This window comes from Mizuhopecten yessoensis, unplaced genomic scaffold (genome assembly GCF_002113885.1).
Source record: "Mizuhopecten yessoensis strain PY_sf001 unplaced genomic scaffold, ASM211388v2 scaffold11011, whole genome shotgun sequence".
Lineage (NCBI taxonomy): Eukaryota > Metazoa > Mollusca > Bivalvia > Pectinida > Pectinidae > Mizuhopecten > Mizuhopecten yessoensis.
Genome location: NW_018408834.1, coordinates 607,268 through 619,820, shown reverse-complemented (window position 1 = coordinate 619,820; position 12,553 = coordinate 607,268). Strand labels below are relative to the sequence as shown.

The following is a 12,553-nucleotide window of genomic DNA, read 5'->3' as shown; positions in this document are numbered from 1 at the left end:
GACCAAGACAGACATACAAATTGATTCTGCTCCTGCGACGAGCGACAGATGTCAAATGGACTCCCAGAGCCTTTAGTTGTGGGTACCGCTAGGTATTTCTACAATCACCACTAATGTGCCTGTCTCAGATTGGCTACATTACAATATGAAAAGCCAATGCAGAGAAAACATGAACAGTGTCCAGTCTATTTCCTGCTTTTTATCGTCAATGCAACCTAGATTATATTTCTGGTGTCTGTGGACAGATTGATCAGGGGTCTATGACAGACATTAAGTATTGTGTATCAACTTACTGCACTTCAGACGTATATTTCCTGTATACCAATAAGGAAAAGCTGGCTTTGTGCCAAATGTGACATTTGTCTCCATGATTAAAGAGTGATATTTGTCTCTTTGACAAAATTATATTTGTGTCATTTTGCCAAAAATGTTTGATTTGTCATCTAGTCAACAGAAATGTATTAATATCATAACAGCATGAGGTTTTGTATATCAAAAGGTATACTTTTTATTCCCTTCAGAGGAAAGTATATGGTTTCTTTTCTTGTCAAAAGCATAAGGGATGCCTTCCTGGAAAGATGTGAGATTTTTCTTTTTAACAAACGTATATTTGTCTCTTTATTTAATGTTATGAAATTTATATTCTTAAACAGAAGTACAAAAGTTATCATCTTGTCAAAATTGTGTGATGTTGTCATCCAATCAAAATGTGAGATTGTCATTGGGAAGTGTTCGACTATTATGTAGTGAATAACAGTGTCATCTTATCAAACGTGCGAGACATTCTCATTTTGTCAAATCTTGTGAGTTTTAAATTCTCTCTATCATTCCACTTTTGCATGTAGGAAAATTAAACGTTCCAACATTTAATGAAGCACCTACATCACTACAGAACCATTAAATTGCTTTTGCCCGGTGAGAGGAACCAGAAATGATATACCTGTCCCTGAAATGTACTGAGTGCTATCTATCAATGTGTCTGGATGGTATTTAGCTTGGTACATTTCCTGAACCATCAGCACCATACACATACATTTACAAAGCACCGACAAATTCTGTTACAGGCAACATAGCAAACAAGACAATCATACTTCATTTTCTCTGCTGATAAAAGTCTGGCTGAAAAACCCAATTCTGTGGGAAACGATTTTGGACATGGAACAAATATTTGGCTGTCAATAATCCAGCATGTGTAGGTAATTATCTTCTGACACATCATTGAAACTCCTCCCTGAGAAATACCAGACACGGACAACTACCAACTTAACTCAGAAAATAAAATGTTATGTGTAAGAGACCTTACCCGAAGAAGTGTTTCTGTACCTAACTGAAAAACTGTATATAGGAAAATGAACTGTACTAATATACTGAAAATCAGGAAATTACATGATTGCATTTGGCATCATGATGATGCAGTTCTATAGTTGAGGTTATCTGCACTTAGTCAAGGTTAAAAGTTACATGAGCTCGGAATTAAATAGCCAGTTGGCTATCTGTCCTAGGTGCTTAAAGTCAATAAGCGTCTATACTAAGTACTTAAAGTCAATAAGCGTCTATACTAAGTACTTAAAGTCAATAAGTGTCTGTACTAAGTGCTTAAAGTCAATAAGCGTCTATACTAAGTACTTTAAGTCAATAAGCGTCTATACTAAGTACTTAAAGTCAATAAGTGTCTATACTTAGTACTTCAAGTCAATAAGCGTATATACTAAGTACTTAAAGTCAATAAGCGTCTATACTAAGTACTTAAAGTCAATAAGTGTCTGTACTAAGTGCTTAAAGTCAATAAGCGTCTATACTATGTACTTAAAGTCAATAAGTGTCTGTACTAAGTGCTTAAAGTCAATAAGCGTCTATACTATGTACTTTAAGTCAATAAGCGTCTATACTAAGTACTTGAAGTCAATAAGCGTCTATACTAAGTACTTCAAGTCAATAAGCGTCTATACTAAGTACTTTAAGTCAATAAGCGCCTATACTAAGTACTTAAAGTCAATAAGTGTCTGTACTAAGTGCTTAAAGTCAATAAGCGTCTATACTAAGTACTTTAAGTCAATAAGAGTCTATACTAAGTACTTTAAGTCAATAAGCGCCTATACTAAGTACTTAAAGTCAATAAGTGTCTGTACTAAGTGCTTAAAGTCAATAAGAGTCTATACTAAGTACTTTAAGTCAATAAGCGTCTATACTAAGTACTTGAAGTCAATAAGCGTCTATACTAAGTACTTCAAGTCAATAAGCGTCTATACTAAGTACTTTATAAGCGTATATACTAAGTACCTAAAGTCAATAAGCATCTATACTAAGTACTTAAAGTCAATAAGCGTCTATCAACAATTGATATGTTCACATGTTGAAAAAAGTGAGAACTGAAGAGCGCTGTATGTTTGTAGTACAATTATAATTACACTCCCGCACAAGTAGGTGATATCCCCATGAGCTTCATCACCAATATTACATGTTAGTGGAGCGGAACCTAATTATATTGGCAGTAAATAATAAATCAAACACGCCTCCATGTTATTGACAGCATAATCTTGGTGTTTTACAGGGAGAATTAACTCTTCATTACTGTTCAATTGAAATATTTTCTGTGGATTCTAACAGCGTTGGAATTTATTACTTGGATAAAGTATAACAGGTCTTCTAGTTTCTAATAAACCATGGGAAACACAGGGGCCTGAGCATTTTTAGTAGCAAAGGGGCCTGAGAAGTTTTAGTAGCACAGGGGCCAAATGAGAGTAACACAGGGGCCCATAGTTTTAGTTACTAACAAAATGCCTGATATATACGATAGGGAGAATATGAAATTATCACAGAGAAATCCTTCTGCATTAAAGCCATTTTGGTCCTGTGGAGTATAACATATAGATAGAATGCAGAAGTTAAATGGCACAGGGGCCTGACGACATTTACACAGGGGCTGAGTTTTTTTAGTAACAAAGTTATCTATGGAGTATGATTGGAGGAATGACAGTAACACATGGACTTATAGAGTATGCTAGTAACACAGGGGCCTGAGGATTCTGTCACTAACAATGAAGCATGAGGACTTGTAAGTAACAAATGTACGCAAGGATTAAGATTGGAAGAATATGATAACACAGGGACTTTGGGAGTGCAAGGATAATACAGGGGACTGTTCAACTGATAACAAAATGAATCTAAATGTGTTGTTAGTAGCACAGGGACCTGGACAGAGGTAACATTTAAGTAATTTTCAACAAAACAAGGGCCATCTTGGAATGACATAAAAATGTGACATTGAGAATGTCATGATCATTACTGGTAAATGATACATATTTCTAGGTACCCCCGAAACACAACACAGTTGCCACACTCAAATTACAGGTCATATAAAACATGCCATACACAAACTGGTTCGGATAAATTGGCAGGTCTGCAATATTTTAATATCTGCAATACAGACCCTTCATCTAATTGCTGCCAAATAATCCTAACATGCACTTCCTCCCTTTAGAGATACACTAACAACATCTCAACCCTTTGTAAGGGTTATCTCCCTTGTTTACGAGAACATAAGAGTGCTCCCCCTTGTATGTTGATAGCATTCCTCTGTTATCAAGTTGGGGATTCCAATCTTGCCCCATCCCTGATATTTCCCAGTAGATCAGACATTCAATGTAGATGGATCGACTGTTTCATTGCTTTCACGGAGGTGAAATGGCAGGTCCGTTGAAATTTGAGGTAGTTAGATATGAAGTTCACAAAGCTTATAGCACAGATGTGCACTATTTCTGCTAGGCACCTGCCATTAAATATAATTATTCTACAAATATTCAATTGTCTCCCATTCACAAGAGAATTTCCTTGGTGAGATAACCAATAATGGTAAAGTTCTGGGCACTAAAACCACCTTTTCCTATCGAAGACTTCCTACAGAATCAATAGGAATCGTCACTCGGTAATAATGACTTAGTTTCAAAGGACATTTAAAAACTGGAGCGTTAACAGCCTATTTCTACACATCAGGGATATCCTAAACTGTTTACATCACTTCAATAAGGTGGCATATTGTGATAAGCAAGGTTCTCCATTTTTTGTATCAATTTTTATATTACAAATATAACTAGCAGTCTTATCTATCACAAGGCTTATTAATTTTGAAGCAACTTTGTTTATCAGAGAGCGTTTTTCATAAAAGTATTGATTTTCGGGAATTCCTTCCCAAACTTTACATACAAAAGATTGTCCTTTGGAAAATTTTAATTAAAGATGTCTAGCAACCATTACTCAGTCTGCCTTCTCCAATTTTCATGCTGGTTTCATCGCCAACGGAGTCTTGGTTGAGTGATGCTGTGACATAGAGGTTCAGTTCAGACCAGATTCTACATTCAATTTACCAGTATCAGTCATTCATTAATTTACCAGTATCAGTCATTCATTTCTATCATGGTTTTGGCAACTAATTAAAGTAAACCTGTGAGGGTAATGAAAATCTTTATCACATTGTCAATAACACATCAAGTCACCTTCATGCAGACTGCAGACATTTTACTATCATAGTGTGTACAGGGAGGACAGAGTTACCTCCCTTACAGTTATGATCACCATAAAACAACAGCAAACATGGAGACAGAAGTTGTCTCCCCTTAGCAGTATAATATTACTCCACTGAGAGCACCATGTTCGTCTGCTGGATAACCAAACTACTCGGTAGTGAAGCGGACGTAAAACCTATCAATCAATCAATCAATCAGCACCATGTGCCCTATTTCAATATCCTGACTGGCAGATAAATCTCACAGCTCTCAAACAAAGGAGCTTAAGACGTTCATTATTATTCTTGACCTCCACATGAAAATATTGCTTTCCGAGGTCCTCATCATGATCAGACTGTTTTTGTCTTCAAAAAGTTATCAATCAACACATTTTGAAAATTTTGACATGATTAAATAGTATGATGCATTGTCAAATATATACAAATTTGTTTAAAAAGCAAAGCTATCTTGGTTGTAATGATGTGCCATGTATTTGGCACTACATGATCATGAGCTAAATTGTCAACGCCTCATAAAACAATACAAAACAAATGTGCTATGCAAAATCTAACTTAATCATTTTGCATGGATTTTCTAACAAAATAATTCTATAGACAATCAGTGAATCACAGACAATATGTATTTATTGGTCGAATCAAGAAATGAAACAACTGGAAGTAGTGAGGACTTCAATCGTAATACATGCATGGAAAACTCAAATATATTGCTTTGTATATAATAGTCTCCTTGCAGTGCTTTTGAACTACACAGTTGTTAATGTAGATATACAAACATTTGTCACCTAGGCTGGACTGACAGCAGTGGGACATCACTCATACACACTGGGACAATATAATACTGTGTAACAGGAAAAGTTCAGTGTGAACAAAAGATGTTTCTGTTATTGCTATGCAACTACAAAAATAAATACACCTAATTGGACTGGATTGTTGTTTGTATTGGGTATTCACAAAAATTTGCTTCATGAAAATTTGTGACAATAAAACATCTCATGTTATACAGCAAGGGACATAACTCAAATAGACAAGGTTTAATATAAGTCTGATAGTACTCACATTTAGTAGGGCGTGTAGTTTGGTATCCTGGAACACTTTCTCTATAAGGTCTGTTTCTGTGTCACTACAGTCTGTTAGGCACTGGATCTCTTCCAGGGAATCAAGGACCTGGGACACAGCTCCTTGTACAAAACAGAGGGTTATACCTTAGTCCTGGGCTGGTACATATTACAGGTCAGGGGTCAAATATTGGGGAACTTAACAAGGCAGGGTTATACCTCAGTCCTGGGCTGGTACATAGTACAGGTCAGGGGTCAAATATTGGGGAACCTTACAAGGCAGGGTTATACCTCAGTCCTGGGCTGGTACATAGTACAGGTCAGGGGTCAAACATTGGTGAACCTCACAAGGTAGGGTTACACCTTAGTCATGGTCTGGTACATAGTACAGGTCAGGGGTCAAATATTGGGGAACCTTACAAGGCAGGGTTACACCTTAGTCATGGTCTGGTACATAGTACAGTTCAGGGGTCAAATATTGGTGAACTTCACAAGGCAGGGGAGGAGCAGGAACGGGACATAAATATGGAACAGAAAGGGAAAGTGGGACTTCTGTGCTAACTGCAACATTAAGGATAATTATCTTCTCTCTTTTTTCTGAATCCTTTCATTTCCTAATGCCGTAATCTTACTTGGCAATACTTCACCTGGTGTTTAAGATTCATCCAAGCAAGGGGAACTATGGGTTCTTGTCCCAAAACAGATTAAAATGGGTGTTGATTACGCAGGTAAGCCTGTTAGGGCTCTTTCTTCAGAAGAAATATCTTACTTCAGACGTAGGAGTAGTCTAAGCCACTACAGAGTACACTTACTTCAGACGTAGGAGTATAGTCTAAGCCACTACGGAGTACACTTACTTCAGACGTAGGAGTATAGTCTAAGCCACTACAGAGTACACTTACTTCAGACGTAGGAGTATAGTCTAAACCAATACGGAGTACACTTACTTCAGACGTAGGAGTATAGTCTAAGCCACTACGGAGTACACTTACTTCAGACGTAGGAGTATAGTCTAAGCCACTACAGAGTACACTTACTTCAGACGTAGGAGTATAGTCTAAACCAATACGGAGTACACTTACTTCAGACGTAGGAGTATAGTCTAAGCCACTACGGAGTACACTTACTTCAGACGTAGGAGTATAGTCTAAGCCACTACGGAGTACACTTACTTCAGACGTAGGAGTATAGTCTAAGCCACTACGGAGTACACTTACTTAAGACGTAGGAGTATAGTCTAAGCCACTACTGAGTACACTTACTTCAGACATAGGAGTATAGTCTACGCCACTACGGAGTACACTTACTTATGACGTAGGAGTATAGTCTAAGCCACTACGGAGTACACTTACTTATGACGTAGGAGTATAGTCTAAGCCACTACGGAGTACACTTACTTATGACGTAGGAGTATAGTCTAAGCCACTACGGAGTACACTTACTTATGACGTAGGAGTATAGTCTAAGCCACTACGGAGTACACTTACTTATGACGTAGGAGTATAGTCTAAGCCACTACGGAGTACACTTACTTATGACGTAGGAGTATAGTCTAAGCCACTACGGAGTACACTTACTTATGACGTAGGAGTATAGTCTAAGCCACTACGGAGTACACTTACTTATGACGTAGGAGTATAGTCTAAGCCACTACGGAGTACACTTACTTATGACGTAGGAGTATAGTCTAAGCCACTACGGAGTACACTTACTTATGACGTAGGAGTATAGTCTAAGCCACTACGGAGTACACTTACTTATGACGTAGGAGTATAGTCTAAGCCACTACGGAGTACACTTACTTATGACGTAGGAGTATAGTCTAAGCCACTACGGAGTACACTTACTTATGACGTAGGAGTATAGTCTAAGCCACTACGGAGTACACTTACTTATGACGTAGGAGTATAGTCTAAGCCACTACGGAGTACACTTACTTATGACGTAGGAGTATAGTCTAAGCCACTACGGAGTACACTTACTTATGACGTAGGAGTATAGTCTAAGCCACTACGGAGTACACTTACTTATGACGTAGGAGTATAGTCTAAGCCACTACGGAGTACACTTACTTATGACGTAGGAGTATAGTCTAAGCCACTACGGAGTACACTTACTTATGACGTAGGAGTATAGTCTAAGCCACTACGGAGTACACTTACTTATGACGTAGGAGTATAGTCTAAGCCACTACGGAGTACACTTACTTATGACGTAGGAGTATAGTCTAAGCCACTACGGAGTACACTTACTTATGACGTAGGAGTATAGTCTAAGCCACTACGGAGTACACTTACTTATGACGTAGGAGTATAGTCTAAGCCACTACGGAGTACACTTACTTATGACGTAGGAGTATAGTCTAAGCCACTACGGAGTACACTTACTTATGACGTAGGAGTATAGTCTAAGCCACTACGGAGTACACTTACTTATGACGTAGGAGTATAGTCTAAGCCACTACGGAGTACACTTACTTATGACGTAGGAGTATAGTCTAAGCCACTACGGAGTACACTTACTTATGACGTAGGAGTATAGTCTAAGCCACTACGGAGTACACTTACTTATGACGTAGGAGTATAGTCTAAGCCACTACGGAGTACACTTACTTATGACGTAGGAGTATAGTCTAAGCCACTACGGAGTACACTTACTTATGACGTAGGAGTATAGTCTAAGCCACTACGGAGTACACTTACTTATGACGTAGGAGTATAGTCTAAGCCACTACGGAGTACACTTACTTCAGACGGAGTACACTTACTTCAGACGTAGGAGTATAGTCTACGTCACTACGGAGTACACTTACTTCAGCAGCCATTTGAACTGATTGAGCAAGCATGAAGCATGGAACTTACCTGTTGAAGTTATTTCCTCATTAAGGTCAGGTGGGTCATTATAAAAAGACAACCATTTAGAACTGGACACAGCTGCCATAATAGCTCCCTGGAAAAGAAAATCACATAACATTGTAAATATTGATGCTGACAATAATGTTCTTTTTTTCAAAAAATGAAATATTTTGAAGTTGATACCACTATCTGTGCAATAGATTTACTGGCAATGATCTAAAAATGTTAAACACCATCATCTTTACTGATGAATAACATGATCTATACCATTGAACACCATCATCTATACAGTTGAACACCATCATCTATACAGATAAACACCATCATCTATACAGATAAACACCATCATCTTTACTGATGAATAACATGATCTATACCATTGAACACCATCATCTATACAGTTGAACACCATCATCTATACAGATAAACACCCTCATCTATACAGATAAACACCATCATCTATACAGACAAACACCATCATCTATCATATTCATACAAACTGTGATAATATTACTACCTAGAGCTGAATATATGCTTTTTTTACTTGAAATACTATAATTTTTAGTCATATGCATTTTGTGATATCTGGGGTTAGTCTTTCATGAAATACCATTCTGTGATCTCATTGCTTGTGTAATGTAATTTTATGTTTGCCATGTATCTTTTACCTGAATAAACTTTATTATTATTATTATTTTGTTTTTGGCCCTATCTCAAAGTTATTCCTGATCTCCTAGCAGTTGATGTATTATAAAACAAGAGATCCCAGAGGGATCTTGGCGCCCACCATTGTACCATCTTCATTAGTTTATGTCAGTTTGATCTTTTCTCTTATCTGTTTGATCTAGTCATGTAAACAGTAAATGCACCATTTCACATATTTACTAGTACAATTCTTTAACTGTAAGAGTAATAAAATCTTTCATCCCCTCTGGGATGAGATAGGGGGATCTCAACCCGAGGGGGGGAAGATTCTTAATTTGCCAAACATGAGGCTTTGCCGAGTGTTTGGCAACTTAAGAATCTTTCCCCCAGGGTTGAGATCCCCCTAACTCATCCCCGAGGGGGTGAATGATTATCTTCACTTACCCTGTTGTTCCTGTCCAAGTGTAAGACGAAGCATATTGTTTGTAAACAGGAACATGTGAATAGCGTATTAATATTATATGTATGCGTCAGACGGTTCACGCATCATATTTTAAACATTTTAAAATCAATCCCATCTTCTTTGATGTCAAATGTAAACACGAGAAGATAAGCAGACGAACTTGTGTATGTGTGTGACCTCATAAAAGTAGTTCTTCTTCTGAGTCACATCAGTGACGTCAGGTTTAATGTGGACACATGCAAACAGCATGTGTAGCTTGTCTCAACCCTAGGGTGAGACAAGGAAATCTCACACCGGTAAAAGTAAGGATAAATCTGTCCAGGGTAAGAGAAAAATAGATCTAATCATTACAGTATATTTATCAGAAATATCTCATTAGTACTCCCTCTGGCCATCTTGTTTTTATGATCACTCGCCAAGGTAAACAAGCAGACCAAGAAGAACCTTCATATCAAATTTGAGAAAGAGTGATAGCAAACATTCACTGTTAAAATCCAAGATGGCCGCCTGTCGGCCATTTTGTTCATTCGATCAGTCTCAAAAGTAAACATGCACAACTACAGACCAAGGGAAACCTTAAAATCAAATTTGAGAAAGATCTCTCCTGCACTTTCTGAGAAATAGCGATAACAAGAATTGTTTAAAGACGGACGACGGATGATTGACGGACCACATGACAAAGGGTGACTAGAACAAAAAAAGTTTTGCTTCATGATGAGATATATTTGATCTGATTATACATTATACTTCAAAAAATGTTCACTTTTTTTTTTTCAAGTGCAACACTGATACATAAACAGCACAGATTCTGCAAAAACTCGTGTTATCATGTATTCATAGATTTGACCAAATATTGGTAAACAAGTTCAGGGTTTGTCATTTTCTTTTTAAATCCTGTCATACTTTTAATAAAGCACGATTTAAAAACACCTTCTGGCATATAAACTTGTTGATAAAGATCCAGATTATCCTAAAATAAGATGAATACCCCTCCCCCTCCCATACACATAAAACGAAGCATTCCACAGCTATTTTGGTGTTTAATATTTTATATGAAGTATCACTCCAACACTCACATCTAGTTGAGCAGAATATCATCAAATGTAAGAACATGTGTAAGGTAAAAAAAAAATGATATTCCAAATATGTTTGGGCGAGCATTAGGTCTTATAAATATGTATTGATGTGGTGAATTTTTAAGTTTGGCATGTGATTTCATTCAAACTTACTTTTAATTTCCGTCGTGCATTAAATTTCCGTAACTCGTCTACAGTATCATGTAGATGTGATTTTGGCACTTGTCCTCTCGCCTGTAAAATAAAGGTCATAGGTCAATCAAAGTGTGGACAACATTTCAGTGGGGGAACAATTAAATTTGGTTTATAATTTGGTAGAAAAAGCAGCAAGACAAAAGGAAGTTTCTAAAGCAAATAACCAGGAATTACATATTAAAATGATTTGAAAATGAAAAATAGTATTACTGAAGGTAACACCCCCATCTTTCCTGTGCTCCAGGTATTTATTTGCTGTTACCTTTGTTTGTAAGGTCAATGCACTTGAATTATTCATGTTCAAAAACACACTTGCCAACTCGCCTATTTTGGAGTGAGACCCCTGACCATAAACTCTGCATTTTGAACCAGTGAATTCTCCAAACTATTTCTATCTTTTAACATCTAATGACTTCATCTGCAAGAACAAGTCCAAAGGTGCCATTCTAAAGTGTTAGTTTTCTCTCCTTGTGGGATATATATAAATACATTTCATTTAGTGCACAGAATCTCCACCATGGAAATTTCAAAAGGTTGGCAAGTATGTGTGTTACCAGTGTTGTTGTTTTTTGACTGATCTACAGCCGTCTAATGACTGCTTCCCTCCCCTAGCCTGAAAATTATGTTTTTTCCCAAAATAATGACATATTTTCCCAAATAGAATACCTGTTAATTTATTCTTTGTTGGCTTATTGTTGTAAATCTATGATTTTATCAAAACATGTCTAAAGTGTATGTTAAAACAAGAGGCCCAATGGGCCTGCATCGCTCACCTGGTATTAATCTCACACTTGTAAACTTAAAAGTGGACTAAAATACAGCTACAGGCAGAAATCAGTGTGACCTTGAATGGCAAACAAGGTCATTCATTTGAACAAATTTGGTAGCCCTGATTGCTACAGGCCAAATATCAGTACCCTGGGCCTTTTGGTTATTGAGAAGAAGTTGTTTGAAGATTTTAAGACATTTGACACCTGTGACCTTGAAAGTTGGTCAAGGTCATTCATTTGAACAAACTTGGTAGCCCTTCATCCCAGCATGCTACTGGCCAAATATCATCACCCTGGGCATTTTGGTTATTCAGAAGAAGTTGTTTAAAGGTTTTAAACATATTTGACCCCTGTGACCTTGAAAATGGATGAAGGTCATTTATTTGAACAAATTTGGTAGCCCTTCATCCCAGCATGCTACTGGCCAAATATCACCACCTTAGGCCTCTTGGTTATTCAGTAGAAGTTGTTTAAATGTTTTAAACATATTTGACCCCTGTGACCTTGAATATAAATCAATGTCATTTATTTGAACAAACTTGGTAGCCCTTTATCCAAGCATGTTACTCGCCAAATTTATGCACCCAAGGCCTATTAGTTATTCAGAAGAAGTTGTTTAAATGTTTTAAACATATTTGACCCCTGTGACCTTGAATATAAACCAAGGTCATTTATTTGAACAAACTTGGTAGCCCTTTTTCCCAGCATGTTACTGGCCAAATTTAGGCACCCTAGGCCTATCGGTTATTCAGAAGAAGTTGTTGAAAGTTTTTAAACATATTTGACCCCTGTGACCTTGAAAATGGATGAATGTCATTTATTTGAACAAACTTGGTAGCCCTTTATCCAAGCATGTTACTCGCCAAATTTATGCACCCAAGGCCTATTAGTTATTCAGAAGAAGTTGTTTAAATGTTTTAAACATATTTGGCCCCTGTGACCTTGAATATAAACCAAGGTCATTTATTTGAA

At 37.2% G+C, this 12,553-nt stretch overlaps 1 protein-coding gene across 9 annotated transcripts in view; it reads right to left on the bottom strand.

Moving 5' to 3' along the window:
* The window catches only part of LOC110464595 (peripheral plasma membrane protein CASK-like), a 279,718-nt gene that overhangs the window by 156,185 nt on the left and 110,980 nt on the right, over positions 1-12,553 (bottom strand). For 7 of the 9 annotated variants that reach the window (XM_021519889.1, XM_021519887.1, XM_021519891.1 and 4 more), the window contains 3 exons: positions 10,770-10,850; positions 8,439-8,526; positions 5,579-5,700 (listed from right to left, as the gene is read on the bottom strand). In XM_021519889.1, coding sequence (XP_021375564.1) covers positions 5,579-5,700; positions 8,439-8,526; positions 10,770-10,850 — 291 coding nt within the window. The remainder of the gene's footprint in view (positions 1-5,578; positions 5,701-8,438; positions 8,527-10,769; positions 10,851-12,553) is intronic. The other 2 variants (XM_021519888.1, XM_021519893.1) reach the window with 1 other exon arrangement.